Source organism: Hemitrygon akajei, unplaced genomic scaffold (assembly GCF_048418815.1).
Source record: "Hemitrygon akajei unplaced genomic scaffold, sHemAka1.3 Scf000067, whole genome shotgun sequence".
NCBI classification, from domain to species: domain Eukaryota; kingdom Metazoa; phylum Chordata; class Chondrichthyes; order Myliobatiformes; family Dasyatidae; genus Hemitrygon; species Hemitrygon akajei.
The window spans coordinates 4,559,866-4,584,845 of NW_027331953.1; the positions used below are offsets into that span (position 1 = coordinate 4,559,866).

Sequence of the window (24,980 nt, forward strand, 5' to 3'; positions counted from 1 at the left end):
TGGATTTCTTCACCGATCCGGTGCCACTGGAGTGCGGACACAACTTCTGTCGCTCTTGTATCGCACGGTGTTGGGAAAGGGAGGAGGGAAACTCCTGCCCGGAATGTAGAGAGGTGTTTGCTGACCGCACCCTCAGGGTGAATCGGGCCTTAGCAAATCTGGCTGAAGAAGCTCGAAATCTAAACCTGGACCCGAAAGGGAAGGAAAGTAAACGTCACTGCGAGGAACATGAGGAAGAACTGAAGCTGTTTTGTGAAACGGACAAGACACTGATCTGTCTGATCTGTAGAGATGCGCAGGAACACAGAGATCACCACTTCATGCCGATTAAAGAAGCTGTTAAAATCTACAAGGTAAAAGTAACGTTAATTTGATATCTTGCCCTACAAAACATCACATGAGCCTCCAAAACGAACACATCACTCTCTGCAACTTCCGCCATATCCGATGGGATTCTACCGTCTCTCCGTCCCACAGCCCATCTCCGCAACCCGCAACTCTCCGCTCTCCGTAGGAATCGCTCCCCGTACTGTATCGCCCTGATCCACTCGCTCCTCCCCACTGATCTCCCTCCAGGCACTGACACCTGCAAACGGGACAAGTGCTACACCTGACTCCTAACCTCCTCATTAGGGCCGCAAACAGCCCCGTTCCTCCCGTTTCTTCCATGGTCGATTGTCCTCTCGTATTAGGTTCCTTCATCTCCAGCCCTTTACCTCTTCCACCTGTCCCCTCTCAGCTTCTCACTTCATCACCCTCCCCCACGTTCCCCCTCATGTTGTCTCATCCGTCACCTATCAGCTGGTTCTCATCCCCAAACCTTTTTATTCTGGCTTCTGCCCCATTCCTTCCCAGTCCTAATGAAGGGTCTCATCCCGAAACACCGACTGTTTATTTCCCCCGAATAGATGCTGCCTGACTCACTGAGTTCCTCCGGCATTTTGTGTAATAATCGGGTTTGATCACCTGTTTCTTTTGATGCATCTTTGTTTCTATTTCCTTCACTCTCTGACTTCAGGATCAGCTAAAATCTTCCTTAGACTCTCTCACAAAAAAGAAATCAGACTTCCAGGAAAAGGAGCAGCAACAGAATGAGAACATTTCCGGAGTTCGGGTGAGGCTTCCTGAGCGGAATTTCTGATATTACTGTCGAGTTTTGCTCCATTTAATGCAGAATAGCAGAGTATCACAGCTCCAGTGACCTGGGTTCGATCCTGACCTCTGCTGCCGTCTGTGTGGAGTTTGCATGCTCTCCCTGTGGCCATGACAGTTTCAGACACCTTCCAAGGACATGCTGGATGAATGGTTAATTATCAATTAACCCTGTGAATGTGGGGGGAGGGTGTATGTGAATCAGGAGGGAGTTAATGGGTCAATGAGGGAGAATAGATTTCAGGAAAGCGTGAGGGAATGGGGTTGACGGGAATGTCACAGATGTAGTATGGACCCCAATGGACTGAATGGTCACCTTCATATCAAAAGGAAATACAACACAGCAATGCAGTAAACTAATCTTCACTTTTCATTCGACAGAAACAGTCACACAGCGTTCAGACCCACGTCACATCCCAGTTTGCTGAACTGCGCCAGATTATCACTGAGAAAGAGCAGAGCTTACTCAGGGATATCAGGAAGGAAGAGGCGAGGATTCTCAATCCAATGGAGAAAAATCTTCGAGAGATTCAAAAGAATATGAGGATTATTCAGGAGAAAATCTCAAAGTTAAAGGAACAGATGGATCAGGAAGACAGTGTGATATTTCTCAAGGTGAGGGATTACATTTCAATTTATTTCTGTTAAATTGAACTAAATGAACAGTGGTATACTTGAAATAAACACAGCACAGCGGCCAATTCCAACAAATCAATTACCGCTGCTGGTGTCCTCACACAGAGTGTTCTCCTTGCATGAGGCACCTCCAATCACTCCGCTAATGACATTCTAAAATGTCGGAGATTGATATTCGATCCTTTATCAGCAACATACAATATTTAAACGATAAAATTTCAGCATAATTCATCGTAAATTAAACTGCAGTGAATCGGTCAACAAAAGATATGGCATTTGCCAGTCCCAGGATCAAAACAGCCCAGAACAAAGTACGAATACGTAACTTAATCCCTTCGCTTTTACCATGTCCCCACTCACGTGACTGATTATCGTGATAAATACGTAAAACAGACGTGTTGCTCCTACACACAGCATTTAAAAATGGCAGTAAACTGTTTCTCGCCAGACAATTGATGTAACTATTCAGGGTTGTTTTTGTCCCAAAACTGAAATTCCACAACTTCTGTACATCCCAGGACAGAATGTAATCTTTTCTGAAATGATTTACTCTGATCATAACACAGAGTTGCTGATTGTGTCCTTAATTGCCGCATTAAATATCCTCTAAAACTCCTATTAACACCCAGTTCCAGTCACAGGCTGTGAGTGTGTCTGGTGCGGTGGGTGTGAGGATCTCTCTCTCAGTCAGTGTGAACAAAGAATGTGACCCACACATCAGACCTATCCTCCATATCTGGTTTCCATCAGATTACGGAAACTTTCACTGTCTCTACTTTTTCAGATACGTTTTACATGGGATTGTGTCCCATTCTCCGTCACGAGCAGGACATTGGGTCCATCTTCTATCAATTTCCCCTCTGCACAAGCCCCCTGCCACCTACTCACCGCACCCAGCAACAATGCCCCGAGCTCCCTGGTCCCTCACGTGTTTATCCCGCCTCCCCATTACATTTAATCTCTGCTGTTCCACTTTAACCACTTCTGTGGCACTGAGTTTCACATTCTCTTAACTAAATTTTTTGTGGGATTTATTAAAAACCTCCTGGCATTTTATCTTTGACTGAAGGTCTCTCCATAAATAGAAACATAGAAACAAAGAAAACCTACAGCACAATACAGTCTCTTTGGCCCACAATGCTGTGCCGAACATCTACTCACTTTAGAAATTACCTCGAGTTAGCCATAGCTCTCTATTTTTCTAAGCTCCATGTACCTACGTAGAATCTCTTGAAAGACCCTATCGCATCCACCTCCACCTTCGTTGCCGGCAGCTTATTCCACCCATTCCAAAACACTTAGCCCGGACATCTTCACCATACTACTTCCAAGCACCTGTGTCTTCTCGTGTTAGCCATTACTGAGGTACTTCTTCCACCTTCGCTCAATGAAATCCATCACTAATCTTAAATTGTTCCATTTTATTATTCTGACATCTTTTCCAGATGAAAATGCACAACCAGTCCTGTCTTTCCTGTAAGTTTCATCCTCTCAGTAATGGTCTAACTTTCAGAAACATTCCCTGTATTTATCCCATGGTTCTGTATTGCTGGTGTGTGTTTGTGACTGTGGGAGTGGGAATTTTCAACACCTTGTAATGATTTGGATTAAATTCATGATGTGGACAGTAAGTCCAAGTCGAATAAGATTTGTGTTTTATTTATTTCAGGAGGAAGCTCGTCGGAACAGAAGGTAGGACATGATCTTTACTGACACCCTGTATGGATTTGTAAAATAGTTCAAAATTCCAGTTTATCACCTGCAGTTTAATATTTACAGGATCAGTGACGATATCCAGGAATTGTCAGTGACAGATGAGGCCCTACCGGTTGAAAAATTCTATCATCCCTATTTGTTGAACACAGTGCTGAGAGAAAAACTTGATGCTATTAAGCGAGGTAAAACTTACAAAGATTCATTTTTCCTTGTTTATGAGACACAATTCAGTTATAATTTGAGGCAAAGATTGTCTGTAATACTGGGCTGAAGGGGACTTGAGGTTTATTCCACATCAACCCCACCGACCGGGAGCCATCACTGTCACACAACATGCCAGTCAATATAACATAGAAATACAGTTGTCTCAGCATGAGTTAATCAGTCTGATGGCCTGGTTGAAGAAGCTGTCCCTGGAGCCTGTTGCTCCTGGCTTTTATGCTATAGTACTGTTTCTTGGATGGTAGCAAGTGCTACAGTTTGTGGTTGGAGTGACTCTGGTCTCCCAAGGTTCTTCAGCCCCCTTATACACACCTGTCTTTGTAAAACAAGCTGGCAAACAATATCAAATAGTTTTTCAAGTTTTGTAAACAAATAAAACAGAGATGAGAGTGGATATAGCACTGCTAGAAAATGAGGCCGGATATATAATAACACAGAATAAAGAGATGGCAGATAAACTAAATATTTTGCACCAGTCTTCACTATGGAAGACACTAGCACTGTGCCCGGTGTTGAAGAGTGCGAGGGAAGAGAAGTGAGTGCAGTTACTGTTACAAGGGAGAAGGTGCTCAAAAAGCTGAAAGCCCTAAAGGTACATAAGTCACCCAGACCAGATGAACTGCACCCTAGTGTTCTGAAAGAGGTTGCAGTAGACATTGTGGAGACATTGGAAAAGATCTTTCAAAACTGTTGGACCCTGGCATGGTGTCAGAGGACTGGAAAATGGCAAATGTCACTTAACTCTTTAAGTAAGGAGGAAGAGAGCCGAAAGGAAATTATAGACCAGTTAGCCTCAACTCTGTGGTTGGGAAGAAATCGGAGTCAGTTGTTAAGTATGAGGTTATGGAATACTTGGTGACACTGGACAAGATAGGACAAGTCAGCATGACTTCATTAAGGGAATATCCTGCCTGACAAACCTGTTGGGATTCTATGAGGAGATTACAAGTAGGATAGGTGCGTGTTGTATATTTGGAATCTCGGAACCAAGTTAAGTGGCCATGGTAATACAGGAAAGTTACAGGCATGGTTAGAACATTGGCTGATTGGTAGGAAACAGCGAATGAGAGTAAAGGGATCCTTTTCTGGTTGGCTACCACTGACTCGTGTTCCACAGGGGTCAGTGTTAGGACACCTTCATTTTACGCTGTATTTCAAGATTTAGCAGATGGAATAGACCATAAGATATAGGAGCTGAAGTAAGCCATTCAGCCCATCGAGTCTGCTCCACCATTCAGTCATGGGCAGATCCAATTCTTCCAGTCATCCCCACTCGCTGTTTTCATCCCATACCCTTTGATGCCCTGGCTAATCATGAACCTATCTATCTCTGCCTTAAATATGACTTGACCTCAACAGCCACTTGTGGCCACAAATACCACGGATTTTCCACACACTGACTAAAGTAATTTCTCTGCATCTCAGTTCTAAAAGGACGTCCTTCAATCCTGAATTCATACCCTCTTGTCCGAGAATAGGTGGTTTTGTTTCCAAGTTTGCATATGATACAGCGATTGGTGGAGGGGCTGGTAGTGTTGAGGATACAGTTAGGTTGGACAAGGACTTGCATGAGGAGTATGGGAGAGAAAGTGGCAAATGATATACGATGTTGGAAAATGCATGGCCATGCACTTTGGTCGTAGATATAATGTGCGGATTTTTTGTTTCAAATGGGGAGAAAACCGAAAAAGCTGAGATGAAAATGGACTTAGCAGTCATTCTACAGAACACCTTAAAGTTTAACTTGCAGGTGGAGTCAGTGGTGAGGAAGGCAAATCCAATGTTAGCATTCATTTCAAGGCGTTTAGATAGCATTCAATTCAAGAGCAGGGTTGTGATGCTGAGGCTTTATAAGGCACTGGTGAGGCCTCACCTTGAGTATTGTGAACAGTTTTGGACTCTTCATCTAAGAGAAGATGTGCTGGCATTGGAGAGGAGTCATTTCATAAGGATGATTCTAGGAATGAAAGGGTTATCATATGAGGAACGTTTGATAGCTCTGTGTCTGTACTCGCTGGAATTTAGAAAGATGAGGGGGGATCTCATTGAAACCTTTCGAATGTTGAAAGTCCTAAACAGAGTAGATGTGGAAAGAATGTTTCCCATGGCGGTGGAGTTTAGGGCAAGAGGGCACAGAGGGGTGTCTATTTAAAACAGATACAAAGAAATTTGAGCCAGCGGCTGGTGAATTTCTGGAACTTGTATGTACTTAAAGCAGAGATTGATAGGTTCTAGATTGGACACAGCATCAAAGGTTATGGTGAGAAGACCAGGTAGTGGGGCTGAGGAGGGAAAAAAAGGATCAGCCATGATTGAATGGCGGAGCAGACTCGATAGGCAAATGGCCTAATTCTGCTCCTATGTCTTATGGTTATCAGACCACCACATTGAAGCATTGTAAGAATGAACTCGGACACACCATCAAGCATTGACATGGTTCAAGATTTCATCTCGGGAGAAGCACACACTGCATAACCGGCCTGGCAAAGCTCCCTCACACACACACACAGGAAGGACTGGCAGATTGTAGTCAGAGCCTCAGCAATGTATACTTACCACACAGATATTTACCACAATCAACACACACACACACACACACACACACACACACACACACACACACACACACACACACACACACACACACACACACACACACACACACACACACACACACGGATATACTATTAGAGTGTGACACACGGCCACAGAAATAGGCACTAATTCCCATTTAGGATTGAAATCTGCCATCCTTACCCAGTCTGTCTGTTCTGTGGCACTGAGCTGCCCTCTGACGTGACATCACATCAACACTTCACAGACAGAGTCCGGGGTCAGATTCCTTAGGAGGATGATCTGGGAGGGTTTTACGAATGTTTAACCCACAGCCCACTTCATTAATCTGAAAGACTAAGATGTCTTATAGAACATGTCTCATTGGCCTCTGTTTGCCCCTCTATCCCTCTAACCATTTCCTATGTGTGTACCTGCCCAAATTTATTTTAAAATATTTTATTTTTACCTGTTTGTACAGCGTCTGATGGCAAATTCCATTTACCAACCTCCCTCTCTCTGAGAATGTTACCCCATAGACTGCATAAAAATTTCCCATCTCACTTTCAATCTGAGCCCTCTGGTTCTGTATTCTCATTTCTTGTAAAAAAAATATTTAAGCCCTTTATGAATTATTTACCTCAATAAGCGGTCATACCTGGACACCCTACACTACAGCTGAATAGTCCAAGTTTATCCACCTTCTACTTTTATCCCAAGCCCCCCCCCCCCCATATACAGAAATCCAAATAGTAGCCAGGTTAGAGGTGGGAAACAAATTACACCACGAGATGGAATGAAGGGCAAGGTGACGATCTGAATGGGGGATTTCAAGAGGTAGATTGGGAAAATCATGTTGGTGCTGTATTCCATGAGGGAGAATGTGTAGAATGCCTCCCGAGATGGCTTTTTAGAACAGCTTGTGGTTGAGCCCAATGGGAGAAAGAGAATTCCAGAGAAGGATTTGTATAATGAACCAGATATGATTTGGGAGATTCAGTTCAAAGAACCTTTAGGAAGCAGTGATCATAAAATGATAGAATTTACCCCACAGAGGGAGATAAAGTCAGATGTATCAGTATTAGAGTGGAGTAATGTTAATTACAGAGGCATGAGAGAGGAGCTGACCAAAGTAGACTGGAAGGGGACACGAGCAGGGATGATTGCAGAACAACAAAGACTGGAGTTCCAGGGGCAATTCAGAAAGATGAAGTATTATTATACAGGGAGGATGAGGTAACCGTGTTGACACAGGAAGTCAGAGACAGCATAGAAGTGAAAGAGAGGGCATTCAATAGAGCAGAAATCAGCAGGATGTCGGAGTATCGAGAAGATTTTGACAATCAACAGAAAGGAATTACAAATCCATAAGGAGAGAAAATGAGATATGAGGGAAAGCTTACCAACAATACTCAAGAGGACACAAAAATGTAAAGAGTAAAAGAGAGGCAAGAGTGGATATTGGACCCCTAGAAAATGACACCAGAGAGGAGAAATATGACAAAAGACATGGCAGAGGTACTTATTTAACATTTTGTGTCAATCCTCACTGTGAATGATACTAGATGAATGTCAGAAGTGTGAGAGTGTCAGGGGACAGAAATGAGTGTTGTTGCTGTTACTGAAGAGAAAGTGCATGGGACAATTGAAGATCTGAAGGTACCTGGACCAGACAGACTACATCCCAGTGTTCAGAAAGGGTTAGCTGAAGAGAATATGGGGTCATTAGTAATGATCTTTCAAGAATTACTTGATACTTGGTCATTCAAGACGATTGGAAATTGCAAAGGTCACTTCACTCTTTTAGAAGGCAGAGCAGCTGAGGAAAGAAAATTATACGTGAGTTAGTCTGGATGTGGTGTGCTTGGGAAGATGTTGGAGTCCAGTATTAAGGATGAGCTTTCGGGTACATGGAGGCAAATGATAAAATAGAGCAAAGACAGCATGCCTTCCCTTAAGGGGAAATCTTACCTGACAAATCCATTGGAATTCTTCGAGGAACACAAAGCCAAGATAGACAGAAGGATGATTTGGATGGCAGAATTGTTGCCTTTGTGGCCAAGCTTGCAGATGATATGAAGATAGGTGAAGGGGCAAGTAGTGCTGCAGAAGCTCGGAATCTGGGGAAGGACAGAGACAGATCAGGAAATGGGCAAATACGTGACAGATGGATTATCGGGTAGGGAAGTCGTGCATGCACTTTGGTAGAAGGAATAAAGGCATAGACAATTTTGTAAACAGAGAGAAAATTCAAAAATCAGAAGCGCAAAGGGACTTGGGTGTCCTTGTGCAGGATTCCCTTAAGGTTAACTTGCAGTTTGTGTCAGTGATAAGATCGGCAAACTCAATATCAGAATTCATTTCGAGAGGATTAGAGTACAAGAGCAAGGATGTAATGCTGAGGTTTTATAAGGCATTGGTCAGACCACACTTAGAGTATTGTGTGCAGTTTTGGGTTCCTTCTATTGGAAAAGATGTGCTGGCATTGGAAGGGGTCCAGGAGGTTCTCAGGAATTACTCCAGGAATGAAAGAGTTAACATATAAGGAGTGTTTGATGGTTCTGTGCCTGTACTCACTGGAGTTTAGAAGAATGGCTGATTTATTATCCCCCTCACCCCTATTCTCCTGCCTCCACCCCATAACTTTTGAGACTCCGACTAATCAAGAAGTTTACTTATCAACTTCTGCTTTAAAAATCAAACAGGAGGAAATCTGCAGATGCTGGTAATCCAAGCTACACAGGTCCTGATGAAGGGTCTCGCCAGATCTCTCTGACACCTGTCTGGAGAGAGTTGATGTTGGGAGGATGTGGGTGGGTCGAGAACGGTAAGCACAGGCTCCGACTATAGGGATGTCAATTTCGGACAGAGATGAAGAGGAATTCCTTTATCCACAGGATAGTGAATCTGCCACAGGCAGCTGTGGAGGCCAAATAATTGAGTATATTTAAAGCAGAGTAACACACACAAATTGTTGGGGGAACAGCAGGCCGGGAAGTTTCTATGGAAAAGAATAAACAGTCCACGATTTAGACTGAAACACTTCATCAGGACCTGTGTTGCTCATGAGGGGCTGCAGGTGATGGGGTTGTGGGAAAGGGGACAAAGGGATCCTCATCTGCCATCTTTGCCCCCTCTAGCTTCTCATTACGTATACACACACAGTTCACCCACAGGCTTTCCACCCCTCCCCCACCTGATTCAATCTGCCATTCATCTCTCCCCTACTGGTTCCCATTATCACCTCCTTTACTGTCTCAAACCATCACACTCCCCCACTTCACACTCACAAATGCATGTGAACATTGTATGACGGGCCTGTTCCTGTGCTGTACTGCTCTATGTTCTCTGTTCCCAGTTTGGAAGAATGAGAGGAGATCTTATGGAAACACAAAATTCTTTCAGGGGTCAACAGGCATGAGTGAGGGAGCATGTTTCCCCTGTCCAGAGGAAAACCCTTGGGGAGACATTAGTTGTCCATCCGCTTTTGTCGCATCAAAGGTTCGTGTCGGCCACCCGACCGCGCCTGAGGCCCAGCGGCCTTTACCCCGGTCCCGGGACCGCCCTGCCCGAGTATCCCCCCGATCCCCGGGGCCGCGCTGCCCGAGTCTCCCCCCGATCCCCGGGGCCGTGCTGTCCGAGTCTCCCCCCGATCCCCGGGGACTCTCTAATTCTCTGCTTCTACCCCCAGTCTCCGTCACCCTGGATGTGGAAACGGCGAGTCCGGAGCTCGAGGTGTCTGAGGATCGGAAGAGTGTGAGATGGACCTGGACCTGGAGGAATCTCCCTAACACCTGGAAGAGATTCACAGGCTGGGCTTGTGTGCTGGGATCGGAGGGATTCACATCGGGGAGACATTACTGGGAGGTGGAGGTGACGGGGAATCGGAGCTGGTGGCTGGGAGTCGCCGCAGGGTCTGTGGAGAGGAAGGGACGGGTCAGTCTGAGTCCGGAGACCGGATTCTGGGTCATCGGGCGGGATGGTGACGTGTTACATCGGGATTATGACGTGTTCCGTGTTCTCAGCTCTCCCGGGGCCCGTCTCCCTGCCGGTCCCATCCCCGGGAGGGTGGGAGTTTATCTCAGTTACGAGTTCGGGACAGTTTCATTTTACAACGCGGAGACCAAGTCCCATCTCCACACCTTCACTGGGAATAAATTCACGGGGAAACTTTATCCTTTCTTCGCGACCTGGGATGGAAACCAGTTGCTGAGAATCTGCTCCGGTTCCGCTCCGGGTCTGTAAACGGGTCGGGTCCCGGGACCGGTGTCAGGAGTAAAGTCCCTGTAAATATAAATGGGCGGAGAGTGCAGCTAAATACCTGGCTAAGGAGATGGTGCAGGAGGGAGGGCTTCATGCTTCTGGACAACTGGGCTTTGTTCCCGGGAAGGTGGGACCTGTTCCGAGGGACGGTTTGCCCCTAAACTGGAGGGGGACTAACATCCTTGCTGGTAGATTTGCTCGTGCTGCTCCAAGGAATTTAATCTAGATTTGCAGAAGGAGGGGAACCAGAGTGTTAGAGCAGATAATGAGGTGGAGGAGGATAAAGGCAATGCGAGGAATGCATGTATAAACAGAAATCAAAGGTTTATACATTAGGTTGTAAATTAATTTTCAGAACTGTAGAAATTGTAGAAAACGAAGATTTCCAGAAGAAAATAATGAAGAGCATGACCAGAACATATGTGAAAAGTGGCTACTTCAGTTTTACACCTATCGCAATAATGGTCTATGTTGGGAAATATTTTGGATAGTCTCTCGTTTGTTAAATAGTAACAGTGAACTATTTTAAATTGAATTAAACAGTGATTGGCACATATCAAAGAAGATTTTTTTTGCAGATTTATTTATTTTCATTTATTTTGTGATGGTCGATTGATGACTTTTGAAGAGTTAACCATATATAACCATATAACAATCAGAGCACGGAAACAGGCCATTCCGGCCCTCCTAGTCCGTGCCGAACTCTTAATCTCACCTAGTCCCACCTACCCGCACTCAGCCCATAACCCTCCACTCCTTTCCTGTCCATATACCTATCCAATTTTACCTTAAATGACACAAGTGAAATGGCCACTACTACTTCTACAGGAAGCTCTTTCCACACAGCTATCACTCTCTGAGTAAAGAAATACCCCCTCGTGTTTCCCTTAAACTTTTGCCCCCTAACTCTCAAATCATGTCCTCTCGTTGGAATAAATTAGCAAATATTAATTAGTTAATATTAGTTCCCGGGATTTACTAATTATTAATTAGTAAATAAATAGTTAATTAGCAAATATACTCTCTCTCATACACACTTTCTGCAATATCTTCAGGTTAGACATTTTTTACAAAAATAATTATCTAAATTTCCTTACATGCAAGAATCTGATTTGTTGGATACTATTTTGAATAAGAATCCTTTAGTAAGAGGTTCCATTGGTAGAATTTATAATTTATTTTTAATACATTAGTAGAAAAAGATAACCTCCCACCTAAGGTTTATACATGATAGAAATATTTGTTGTTTCAGACGTGATAGAGGGGGAGGAATGAAAGGGGGAGGAGTGGCATTACTCGTCAGAGAAAATATCACAGCTGTGCGTAGACAGGACAGCCCGGAGGGCTTGTCTACAGAGGTCATATGAGTGGAGCTGAGGAACGGGAGAGGTGTGACAACTCTAATAGGGGTGTATTACAGACCGCCCAATAGTCAGAGAGAATTGGGGCAGAAAATCTGTATAAAGATAGTAGACCAATGTAAGAAACAGGAAGTTTTAACAGTAGGGGATTTTAACTTTCCTCATATTGACTGGGACTCCCAAACCGTAAAAGGGCGAGATGGCTTGGAGTGTGTTAAATGTTTTCAGGAAAGTTTTCTAAATCAATATATAAAGGTACCTACGAGAGAGGATTCAATACTTGATCTCCTATTAGGAAACCAGTCAGGTCAGGTGACAGAAATATGTGTAGGCGAACATTTTGGGTCCAGTGACCATAATGTCATCAGTTTCAAGTTAATTATGGTTAAGGATATGCCTGGTCCTCGAGTTGAGGTTCTAAATAGCATAAGGGCTAATTTTGTGGAAATGAAAAAAGATCTAGGAAGAGTGGATTTTTCTTTCTTTTTTTTTCCTGACAAGGATGTGTTCAGTAAGTGGAAGGCCTCCAAATGTGAAATTTTGAGGGTGCAGAGTTTGCATTTTCCTGCCAGGATTAAAGGCAAAGTTGACAGGCATAGGGAACCTTGGTTTTCAAGGGATATTGGCGATCTGGTTAAGAAAAAGAGAGAAGTGTATACCAGGTATAGGCAACAAAGAGCAAATGAGTTACTTAAAGAGTATCGAAAACGTAAGAAAATACTAAAGAACGAAATCAGGAGGGAAAAAAGAAGACATGAGGTGACTTTGGCAGATAATGTGAAGGAAAACCTGAAGGGTTTCTACTGGTATATTAAGAGTAAAAGGATAGTAAGGGACAAAATTGGTCCCCTAGAAGATCAGAGTGGTCGTCTCTGTGTGGAGCCTCACGAGATGGGGGAGATCTTAAACAGTTTTTTTTGCATCAGTATTTACTTACACAGGAAACTGGCATAGTGTATATGGAAGGAAGGGAAACAAGCAGTAGTGTCATGGAACATTTGTAGATTAAAGAGGAGGAGGTGCTTGCTGCCTTACAGCGCATAAAGGTAGATAAATCCACTGGGCCTGACTTGATATTTCCTCGGACCTTCAGAGAGACTAGAGTAGAAATTGCAGGGGCCCTGACAGAAATATTTAAAATGTCCTCAGCCACGGGTGCAGTGCCGGAGGATTGGAGGGGAGCTCTTGTCATTCCATTGTTTAAAAAAGGCTCCAATAGTAAACCAGGTAATTACAGGCCAGTGAGCCTGACATCAGTAGTAGGTAAATTATTGTAATATGTTCAGAGAGATCGGATTTACAAGTATTTGGCCAGACAAGGGCTGATTAAGGATAGTCAGTACGGCTTTGTGCATGGTAGATCGTGTTTAATGAATCTTGAAGAGTTTTCGAGGAGGTTACCAACAAAGTAGGTGAAGGAAAGGCTGTGGATGTTGTCTACATGAACTTTAGTAAGGCCTTTGACAAGGTCCCACATGGGAGGTTAGTTCAGAAAGTTCAGACATGAGGTATCCATGGAGAGGTTGGAGAGATTGAAAGAGTGCAGAGATTTACTAGGATGCTGCCAGGTCTTCAGGAGTTGAGTTACAGGGAAAGACTGAACAGGTTAGGACTTTATTTACTTGAAGCATAGAAGAATGAGGGGGGATTTGATAGAGGTTTACAATATTATGGGGGGTAAATACAGTAAATGCGAGTAGGTTCTTTCCATTTAGATTAGGAACGATAAATACGAGAGGACATGGCTTAAGGGTGAAAGGGGAAAGTTTTAGGGGGAACATTAGGAGGAACTTCTTCATTCAGAGAGTGGTGGGATTGTGAAATGAGCTGCCATCTGACATGGTAAATGCGGGCTCACTCTTAAGTTTTAAGAATAAATTGGATAGATACATGGATGGGAGAGGTTTGGAGGATTACGGACTGGGTGCAGGTCAATGGGACGAGCGGAATAAAGTTTCCACACAGACTAGAAGTGCCAAATGGCCTGTTTTCTGTGCTGTAGTGTTCTATGGTTCTATGGAGTGAAATAAACACGACATGAGAATTGTCGATCGATTAATTTTAACTCGTTCACCGCATCCGTCAACCGAACAGAAACACCGGGGATTCAGCAGCAGTTGTGGGCGGTGGTCCTGAGCTCCCCCGGGTCCTAAAGTCCACCCGTAATGAGACAGGTTAAATGGGACAAGTGGGGGCGGTGCTGACCGGAAAAGACAGTGAAGATTGTTCATTAAGTTCATCTGCTATTTCTTTGTCCCCCATTACTACTTCACCAGCATCATTTTCCAGTAGTCTATGATCAACTCTTCATGTAACTGAAAACTAAACTTTTAGTATCCTGATTTATATTATTGGCCAGTTTGCCCTCATATTTCGTCTTGACCATTCTTATGGCTTTTTTCGTTGTCTTTTGTTGGATTTTAAAAGCATCCCAATACTCCAACATCCCACTCACCTTTGCTACCCTATATGTCGTTTAATACAATTATTACATGCCTTTTCCAGCTCAAACTGTGAATTGATTTAAAGTCAGACCCATAATTTAATAGTTTTTATCTTAAAACTATATACCCTCGCAAAGATTGTACTGAAGATTGCATTTGATTTTTCTTCAGCCTTGTACGCTTCACATTGAAATAGTATGTGTTTCGACAGTTTCATAATGACAAAATGTACACGACACAGAATGAAGTTTTCCAATTAGTTACAAGGCATAATTAAGCATAGTGTGGGCATTTCTAAGTTGAGTCAATATCATTCCTTCCCTTGTTTTAAGCCCTTCTTCTATAAACCCAACAGGTTTATATATTCTGTAAAGGTGTCTGTCTTTATGTCCATTATCCTACGTCTTGCCATAAGCCCCTAATTCTTAACACTACCAACCCTTTAGCTTCTAATTTGCTAAGTGGAAGGTCTATATCCACAGGTTAACATTTAACAGCTTTTGGTGCTAAACAGTCAACATCATCATTTCCCTCAACAGTGTGATGTGCAGCGCCCATAATGTGCAGACATATAAATCAAACTTGAAATATGAAATACCGTTTGACAAGTTTCCAACAGTCAATCTGACCTACTGCCAGAATGACCTGTTTAAGACTCATCAAAACCGAAATGTATTCTGAGCAAATTACAAGGACCAATTTCCTCCATCCACTGTAAACCTATACTGTTGGCAAAGAATTCTGCTTCCTATGCTGATAAATGGCTATAATTCATTTCTTTAACATTACCTGCAATTCAGGCACACAAAAACAGCCACACCAACATCCCCAGTTAACTTATCTTTTGATTCATCTGTAAAAATGGTTACCGTATGATAATAAATTTCATTAATATACTGATGAACCAACAGACTCTCAGGCAGAACCGAATCCGATCGTGTAACATAAAATCAACTGAAGTCATTGGAAAAAACAAGGTGTGGTTACAGAGAAAGCTACAGTGGGACATTCTGTATCATCAAATACACCCGTATTCCCAGCGTCATAAGAACCCAGCCACCCAAGACAAAAAAACTCTCTTCTTGTGATGTCCCCAACCGTCCTCCAGCACACCTTTAACAGGATGATCATTTCCTTGCCCCCGCAAATTAATCCAGTATGTTGACATCAACTTGAACCTCTGTTACTTTGAGGGCAATTGGCCGATTGCAATCAGTAAAGCCAAAACAGGAGCACCAGAACACAATCTTAAAGTCTGTAATTGTACCACATACAAACATTTTTAATTTGAAGATGAAGCTGATCCATAAGCCACACAGACATAATCAAGAACAGATCAAATTAAACAAATATAATTAGTCAACAAAGATTTTCATGTTGCACCCAGGAATACCCACATAGATGCCTGAGGAGATTTAAAGCTCTTTTACATTTATCAATTATTTTACTGATAGGTGCTTCCACGCCAGCTTATTATCCATCCACATACTGAGAAATCTTCCCACTGACACTTCCTCAAGATATTATTCATATAATTAAAAAATCAAGTGTAAGTCTATTAATGCTGTTTGTAAACCACGTAATGTGTTTTAACAACTGAAAGCTTAAAATCCTCATCAATCTGCCCACTGTTTGACCTATTAATTGTAAATTGCAATTAATACCTGTAATCTATAAAGCTATGTCATCTGTATATTGTGATTTACCCAGGGTCTCCCATTTTCCCATCTCAGAGAAAATATCATTAATTATAATATTAAATAATGAAGGGCTACAAATACTGCCTTGTGGGATCCGATTCTCTATCTCATAGAAACAGAAACATAACATGTCGACCAATACTTGCACAGTCCATCCAAATAAAAAACTCAGAAAAATTATACAAAGTCCCCTTCACTCCTAATTTAACCAAAAGTCATTTCTTCCATATCATTTCCCTTTTCAGTATCAAGAAATAATGCTATTACAACATCTTTATTTAATTGTGCTTTCCAAATATCATCTTCCAAACCTAAAACTGAATCTAATGTCATTTCACCCTTCCAAAATCCACTCTATTAAAACACTTCATCACCACTCTTTCCAAAATATAATTCAATCGCTTGATTACCATACATTCCATAAGATTACATAAATGAGACTTTCACGATATAGGCCCTTAACTAGAAGGATCAAATGAGGATCTGCCAGGTTTTAGAATAGGCTCTACTATTTCCATTTTCCATGAGGAAAATAGATGCACAATTCAAACATTTAATATTTTCACAAAAGCGAATTATATACAATTACAATTTCAAATATCACTCTTTCCTGGGAGCACATTACCTGCATTATTAATAGACTTCTTAAATTCATACAAAGAAATCTCTCCATCAGTGGTACTATCGTTGCTACAGCTGACTTCAGCACATCAGGGTATTCACTGAAAAACATATCCCTACATTGTTTAACTTCTTCACTTAAATTATCCTGACTATGAATCTCAACAAATGTCCCAGCCAGTAACACAACCTTCCCTGTTTCAGTAACAATCATTCTGCCCTCATTAATCAACACTGGAATATTATGATCCCCATAAATCCCCCCATTTTCTAAATCATATCCCAAACAATTCCAAGTTTGATATCCCTTCCAATATTATCTCCATATAACCTCCAGTAAATAACCTCCTTCCTCACCACGGCCTTTGCCATTTTATTGTTAATAATGTAACTCGGAGACTGATGCACCATCACATAAAAAGTCACATTTCTCCCAATTTGCTTCCTGTACCGTTATAAATCCAAATCCAAACTCATAAAGACAGGAAGGCTGACTGACGTTCACATACACTAATCACCCTCTTAGTTCCCATTTGAGCGACAGGCAAAACAGCCAATGACAGCAGGGGTCAGTGTTACGTCAGAGCTACGATAGGTTGGAGGAAATCGGTCCATGATCAGCCCCTCCTCTTCCGCTCCATCGCAGCGATTCGCTTCTGTCGGTGTCGCCGGCCTAGGCGCCCACAAGGACGGGTGTGATTCCCCTTCGCGCCTCGGTGGGTCTGTTTCAGTGATGTCTGTGGTGGCTGATGAATAATTATTTGACAGGGAGCGAGCGATGACAAATGATACAACTCCCAGAAGGCCCCACTGATGACATTGTGGTGTTGTTTCGGGGTAAGGTATAAAAGCAAAATGGAGTAAAATGTAATGCATTGCGTTTTCTGTACTGTGTCGTGCCTTCAATAAAAAAATTAAATTAAAAGAGAGATTCCAGCGAGAAATAGATAGAACATAGAACAATACAGCACTGTACAGCCCCTTCGGCCCACAATGTTGTGCCGACCCTTAAACTCTGCCTCCCTAAGCTTAAATTCCTCCATATACCTGTCTAGTAGTCTCTTCAACTTCACTATTGTATCAGCCTCCACCACTGACTCGGGCAGTGCATTCCACGCACCAACTACTCTCTGAGTATAACATCTTCCTCTAATATCCCCCTTGAACTGCCTTCCCCTTACCTTAAAGCCATGTCCTCTTGTATTGAGCAGTGGTGCCCTGGGGAAGAGGCGCTGGCTGTCCACTCTATCTATTCCCCTTAATATCAACTATACCTCTATCATTTGTCCTCTCATCCTCCTTCTCTCCAGAGATTAAAGCCCTAGCTCCCTTAATCTCTGATCATAATCCATACTCTCTAAACCAGGCAGCATTCTGGTAAATCTCTTCTGTACCCTTTCCAATGCTTCTACATCCTTCTTATAGTGAGGTGTCCAGAACTGGACAAAGTACTCCAAGTGTGGCCCAACCAGAGTTTTATAGAGCTGCATCATTACATCGCGACTCTTAAATTCTATCCCTCGACTTATGAAAGCTAACACCCCATAAGCTTTCTTAACTACTCTGTCTACCTGTGAGGCAACTTTCAGGGATCTGTGGACATGTAGCCCCATATCCCTCTGCTCCTCCACGCTTCCAAGTATTCTGCCATTTACTTTGTACTCTGCCTTGGAGTTTGTCCTTCCAAAGTGTACCACCTCACACTTCTCCGGGTTGAACGCTATCTGCCACTTCTCAGCCCACTCCTGTATCCTATCAATGTCTCTCTGCAATCTTTGACAATCCTCTGCACTATCCACAACACCACCAACCTTTGTGTCTTTTGCAATCTTGCCAACCCATCCTTCTACCCACATCCAGGTCTTTGATAAAAATCACGAAAAGTAGGGGTCCCAGAAGTGATCCTTGTGGGACACCACTAGTTCCAGCCCTCCAATCCGAATGTAGTCCGTTTACCACAACTCTCTGCTTTCTGCAGGCAAGCCAATTCTGAATCAACCTGGTCAAACATCCCTGGATCCCATGCCTTCTGACTTTTTGAATAAGCCTACCGTGTGGAACTTTATCAAATACATTACTAAAATCCATGTAGATTACATCCACTGCACTACCCTCATCTATATGCCTGGACACCTCCTCAAAGAACTCCAGCAGGCTTGTTAGACATGATCTGCCCTTCAGAAAGCCATGCTGACTGTCACTGATCAGAACATGATTCTCTAAATGCCAATAAATCCTATCTTTGTGATTCTTTTCCAACAGCTTTCCCACCACAGATGTAAGGCTCAATGGTCTATAATTATCCGGACAATCCATACTACCCTTTTTGAACAAGGGGACAACATTTGCCTCTCTCCAATCCTCCGGGACCATTCCCGTGGACAACGAGGACATAATGATCCTAGGCAGAGGCTCAGCAATCTATTTCCTCTCCTCTGATACAGAACTGGGAAGTGGCAGAGGGAGTTCAACACAGATGAAGAGGTTCATTTCTGCAGGTCAAATTTGAACACAGAATATAATATTAATGGTAAGACTCTTGGCAGTGTGGAGGGTCAGAGAGATCTTGGGGTCCATGTCCATACGACACTCAAAGCTGCTGTGGAAGTTGGCAGTGTTGTTAGGAAGGCGTCTGGTGTGATGGCCTTCATCAACCATGGGATTGAGTTCAAGAGCTGTGAGGTGATGTTGAAGCTATATTTCTCCTAACCTGTACATAAGTAATTGTACCCCAACACGGCAGGGCTGTGGACTTAGTTGGAACCCACTTGGCAGAGTTTGTAATGGAAACATCAGTTAAAATTCATACCTGTACCCGGCTGGAAGCAGGAGAAGAATTTATTATCCTGTTAAAAAAGTCATCATCATCGAAGTAAGTTCCTTTATCTTATTATAGAAGTGATAGATTTTTCAGAAGCGCTGACTTTTTTGTCTTACACTTCTTGCCATCATTCTCAGCTCTCTGTTTAGTTTGCTGAGAATTTGTATTTTTTTTGCACTCCAAGATAAACTGAAAATTTGAAATTAAGGTCACTAGTTGTAGCGGTGTGCTACACGCAGCGCTAAAATAACGACACGGAGTCGGTAAAGTGCAGTTAAAGAAGATTTTATTCAAACTTCACAGCCTCGCTTTAAAGCCTCCCTGATCCCGCCCTCCCCGGGCGCGGATGCTGTAGGGGGCACGTACTCACAGTCCCCCGCGGGCTTTTCCCTTTGTTGGTGAAGCAGACCTGGCGCCCTTTTGGGACTGGCCTTTGTGCTGGCGCACTGGCTCTTTGTGAGCTGGTTCGAGTGCGCTAGGAAGTTGGTTGCCACATAACCCCCCCCCCCCCCCCAGAACTGGCGATACAACCCCCAATGTTCACAGCCTGGGCCGGGCCCTGTTTGGGATGTCGGTCTCTGCGCCGCAGTGCCGGAAACTAGACCGGTTGCGCCAAGTCCACATGGGCTGGTTTGAGTCGGTCCACCGTGAAAACCTCCTCTCTCCCCCCAACGTCCAGCACGAAAGTGGACCCGTTGTTCCTGACCACCGTAAACGGCCCCTCGTAGGGCCGTTGCAGTGGTGGCCGATGCCCGCCCTGGCGTACAAACACAAACTTACAGTTCTGCAGATCTTTGGGTACGCAGATCGGGTTCTGCCCATGCTGCGAAGTGGGTATGGGGGCCAGGTTGCCGAGCCTCTCGCGTAGTCTGCCCAGGACTGCTGCGGGTTCTGCCTTGTGCCCCCTTGGGGCTGGTATGAACTCCCTGGGAATGACCAGGGGTGCGCCGTACACCAACTCGGCCGACGAAGCGTGCAGATCGTCTTTGGGCGCCGTGCGGATGCCGAGTAGCACCCAGGGAAGCTCGTCCGCCCAGTTAGCTCCTCGCAGGCGGGCCATGAGAGCCGACTTCAGGTGACGGTGGAAACGCTCCACCAGGCCGTTTGAATGTGGGTGGTAGGCAGTGGTGTGGTGCAGCTGTGTCCCCAAAAGGCTGGCCATAGCTGACCAGAGGCCGGAGGTGAACTGGGCGCCTCTGTCGGAGGTAATGTGGGCCGGTACACCAAAGCGGGACAGCCAGGTGGCGATCAGTGCCCAGGCGCAAGATTCGGAGGTGGTGTCGGCGAGCGGGATCTCCTCTGGCCATCTTGTGAACCGGTCCACGATAGTGAGGAGGTGCCGCGTCCCGCGCGACACTGGCAGGGGGCCCACGATATCCACATGAATGTGGTCGAAACACCGGTGGGTGGGGTGGAACTGCTGCGGCGGGGCCTTGGTGTGTCGCTGCACCTTGGCCGTCTGGCAGTGCATGCACGTTCTGGCCTAGTCACGGACCTGCTTGCGGAGTCCGTGCCAAACGAACCTGCTGGAGACCATCCGGACGGTTGTCCTGATGGAGGGGTGCGCCAAGTTATGAATGGAGTCGAAAATGTGTCGCCGCAAAGGTGTCGGGACGACGGGACGGGGCTTGGCTGGTGGCGACGTCACAGAGTAGGGTCCTCTCACCTGGGCCTACGGGGAGGTCCTGGAGCTGCAAACCGGAGACAGCGGTTCTGTAACTTGGGATCTCCTCGTCTGCCTGCTGCGTCTCCGCCAGCGTCTCAAAGTCTACCCCTTGGGAAAGGGCATGAATGTTAGGGCGAGTGAACGCGTCCGCCACGTCATTGTCCTTACCCGAGACGTGCCGGACATCTGTCGTGGGACGATCAGGGATCGGACACCTTCGTGAACGTAAATGTAAGCGGCTTGTGGTCCGTGAACGCGTTGAAGGGCCTACCTTCTAAGAAGTATCTGAAATGCCGGATTGCCAGGTATAGCGCCAACAGTTCCCGGTCGAAAGCACTGTATTTGAGCTCGGGTGGCCACAGATGTTTGCTGAAAAACACCAGGGGTTGCCAGCGGCCCGCGATGAGCTGCTCCAGTACCCCACCGACTGCCGTATTAGATGCGTCCACTGTGAGGGCGGTAGGGACGTCCATTCTGGGGTGCACTAGCATCGTGGCATTTGCTAAGTCTTCTTTCGTTTTAATGAAAGCGGCGGCGGACTCCTCATCCCAGGTAATGTCCTTGCCCGGACCCGACATCAGGGCGACCAGGGGGCGCATGATCCGGGCAGCTGAAGGGAGGAAGCGGTGGTAGAAATTTACCATACCCACGAATACCTGAAGGCCTTTGATTGTGGTGGGTCAGCAGAAATGGCGGACTGCGTCTACCTTAGCGGGCAGAGGGGTCGCCCCGTCTTTAGTAATCCTGTGGCCCAGGAAGTCGATGGTGTTGAGCCCGAACTGGCATTTGGCCGGGTTGATTGTTAGACCATATTCACTTAGTCGGGCATAGAGGTGACGGAGGTGGGACACATGCTCCTGACGACTGCTGCTTGCTATGAGGATGTCGTCCAAATAGATGAAAGCGAAGTCCAGGCCGCGTCCCACTGCGTCCATTAACCGCTGGAACGTCTGTGCGGCATTCTTCAGGCCGAACGGCATGCGGAGGAACTCGAAAAGGCCGAACGGGGTGATGAGTACCGTTTTGGGGACGTTGTCCGGATGCATCGGGATTTGATGGTATCCCCGGATGAGGTCTACCCTGGAGAAGATCCGTGCGCTGTGCAGGTTTGCTGCAAAATCCTGAATGTGCGGCACAGGGTAGCGGTCCGGTGTTGTAGCCTCATTCAGCCTGCAGTAGTCGCCGCATGTTCTCCAGCCCCCTGTCGCTTTGGGCACCATGTGCAGGGGGGAGGCCCATGGGCTGTCGGACCGCCGTATGATCCCCAATTCCTCCATCCTCTTGAACTCCTCCTTCGCCAGTCGGAGCTTGTCCGGGGGAAGCCTTCGAGCACGGGCGTGGAGGGGTGGTCCCTGTGTCGGGATGTGGTGCTGTACGCCGTGTCGGGGCATGGCTGCCGTGAACTGCGGTGCTAGAACCGATGGGAAATCCGCCAGGACTCTGGTGAAGTCGTTGTCGGACAGCGTGATGGAGCCGAGGTGAGGGGCTGGCAACTGGGCTTCTCCCAGGGAGAACGTCTGAAAAGTCTCGGCGTGGACCAGTCTCTGCCTCGGCAGGTCGACCAGCAGGCTGTGAGCCCGCAAAAAATCCGCACCCAGAAGCGGTTGGGCTACGGCGGCCAATGTGAAGTCCCACGTGAACTGGCTGGAGCCGTACCGGAGCTGCACCGTACGGGTGCCGTAGGTCCTTACCGTGCTGCTGTTCACGTCCCTCGGGGGGGGGGGGACCTGGTGCCCTGCTGCGGGTGTTGTAACTCGTCAGAAGTAAAACGCTGATCTCGGCACCGGTGTCGACCAAAAAACGGCATCCCGACCTCTTGTCCCACACATACAGGAGGCTATCCCAATGGCCAGCTGCCATAGCCATCAGTGGAACCATCAGGCGTTTCCCTGGAACTTACAGGGCGGACGACAGCGGCGGGCTTCTGCGCCCCACCGCTGGTGGTAGAAGCACCATTGTCCGTTGGTCTCCTCACCCCTGCCTCCGGGGTTAGCGGCCTCTGTGGCCGGGCCTGGTCTGGTTTACTGCTGGGAGCGTGGCCTGGTGATCTGTGCGACGGATGCCCCACGCACCTTCTTGGCATTCCACAGCAAGTCTGCCCGGGCTGCCACCTTCCGGGGGTCGCTGAAATCCGCGTCGGACAGCAGCAGGCGTATGTCCTCGGGCAGCTGCTCCAGGAATGCCTGCTCAAACATGAGGCAGGGCTTGTGTCCGCCGGCCAGAGACAACATCTCATTCATTAAAACCGATGGAGGTCTGTCCCTCAAACTATCCAGGTGCAGTAAGCGGGCAGCTCACTCGTGCCGTGAGAGTTCGAAAGTCCTTATGAGTAGGGCTTTGATGTCCGTGTATTTGCCGTCCTCCGGGGGCGACTGTATGAACTCAACCTGGGCGGCTGTCTCCTGGTCGAGGGAGCTCACCACGTAATAGTAACGTGTGCCCTCTGAGGTTATCTGCTGAACGTGGAATTGGGCTTCTGCTTGCTTGAACCATAGGTGAGGTCGCAGCGTCCAGAAGCTTGGCAGTTTCAACAAAACCGCATGAACAGATGCGGCGTCGGTCACCAATTGTAGCGGTGTGCTACACGCAGCGCTAAAATAACGACGCAAAGTCGGTAAACTGCAGTTAAAGAAGATTTTATTCGAACTTCACAGCCTCGCTTTAAAGCCTCCCTGATCCCGCCCTCCCCGGGCGCGGATGCTGTAGGGGGCACGTACTCACAGTCCCCCGCGGGCTTTTCCCTTTGTTGGTGAAGCAGACCTGGCGCCATTTTGGGACTGGCCTTTGTGCCGGCGCGCTGGCTATTTGTGAGCCGGTTCAAGTGCACGAGGAAGTGGGTCGCCACAACTAGTTATTTTTTACTCCTGGAAGAACGCTAAGCACCAGAAATTAAACAGAGTTTCCACAGGAGAAAAAAACAGTCATGATGGGATGGCAGGCAGACTGGAAGAGCCTAATGTTCTAATTTTGCTCCTTTATCTCATGGCCCTTCGGTCTATCAACACGTGCAGCCGCATTTGAGGCACCACGACGATGGGAGACCATAAGGTACAGGAGCAGGATTCGGCCATTCGGCTTGTGACGGGCAGCTGTTGATCATCACACTCCTTACACACGCAAATATTGTCATTCTGTTGTCATTCAGCTGACTGTGCGCACTTCAATGTCTTCCCCGTTATTTTTAATAAAGTGTTTTAAACCGGGTTGATACGCTCGGGTTGGCTTTGTGGTGCCTTTCCGAACATACACGGTGGAATATTCAAAGTCTCAGGTGATGGGGATGTGCAAATGTGTATATGTTGTTTGTATACCGGATACAGATAGATAATTATGTTTATTTTGTAACAGGATTGTAACTACATTGTGGGGTGCATCGTGGTCTAATTTGGGTGCAGTCTTCAATAAACTTTGTGGGTAATTAGAGATGGTGTGCCCTGGTTCCCAATAAATGGGGCTGGTCGCTCTTGCAAAACTGTGAGAAGCTATTTCAGACATTTTTTCATTGAAGTGCCGAAGGGGACGGTGAGGTGGGGAACATTCACTCAGGGGGTGAGAGTGTGGAACGGGCTGCCAGCGCAAGTGGTGGATGCGGCTTCGGTTTCCACATTTCAGAGTGATCTGCACAGGTAATGAGGGCTGGGATTTGGGGAGCGACGCATCCGGTCGATGGGTCGAGGCAGCACGGTAGTTTGGCGTCTGATAGGTGGGATGAATGGCCTGTTTTTGGTTCTATAATTCTATGTTCACGGTCAGAAGTGACTGTTTAACGGTGTGTCCCGCATTTCTCTCCCTCACGCTGCTTTGGCCATGGCAAAGCGGGTAGGA

At 45.9% G+C, this 24,980-nt stretch overlaps 1 protein-coding gene across 1 annotated transcript; it reads left to right on the forward strand.

Moving 5' to 3' along the window:
- Positions 1–1,375: 1,375 nt before the first annotated feature.
- LOC140722021 (zinc-binding protein A33-like) lies at positions 1,376–24,922 on the forward strand. The gene is made up of 6 exons (XM_073036833.1): positions 1,376–1,402; positions 1,534–1,767; positions 3,458–3,480; positions 3,568–3,686; positions 9,971–10,504; positions 24,909–24,922. The coding sequence occupies exons 1-6, from the start codon at positions 1,376–1,378 to the stop codon at positions 24,920–24,922; spliced, it is 951 nt and encodes a 316-aa protein (XP_072892934.1).
- The last annotated feature ends 58 nt before the right edge of the window (positions 24,923–24,980 follow it).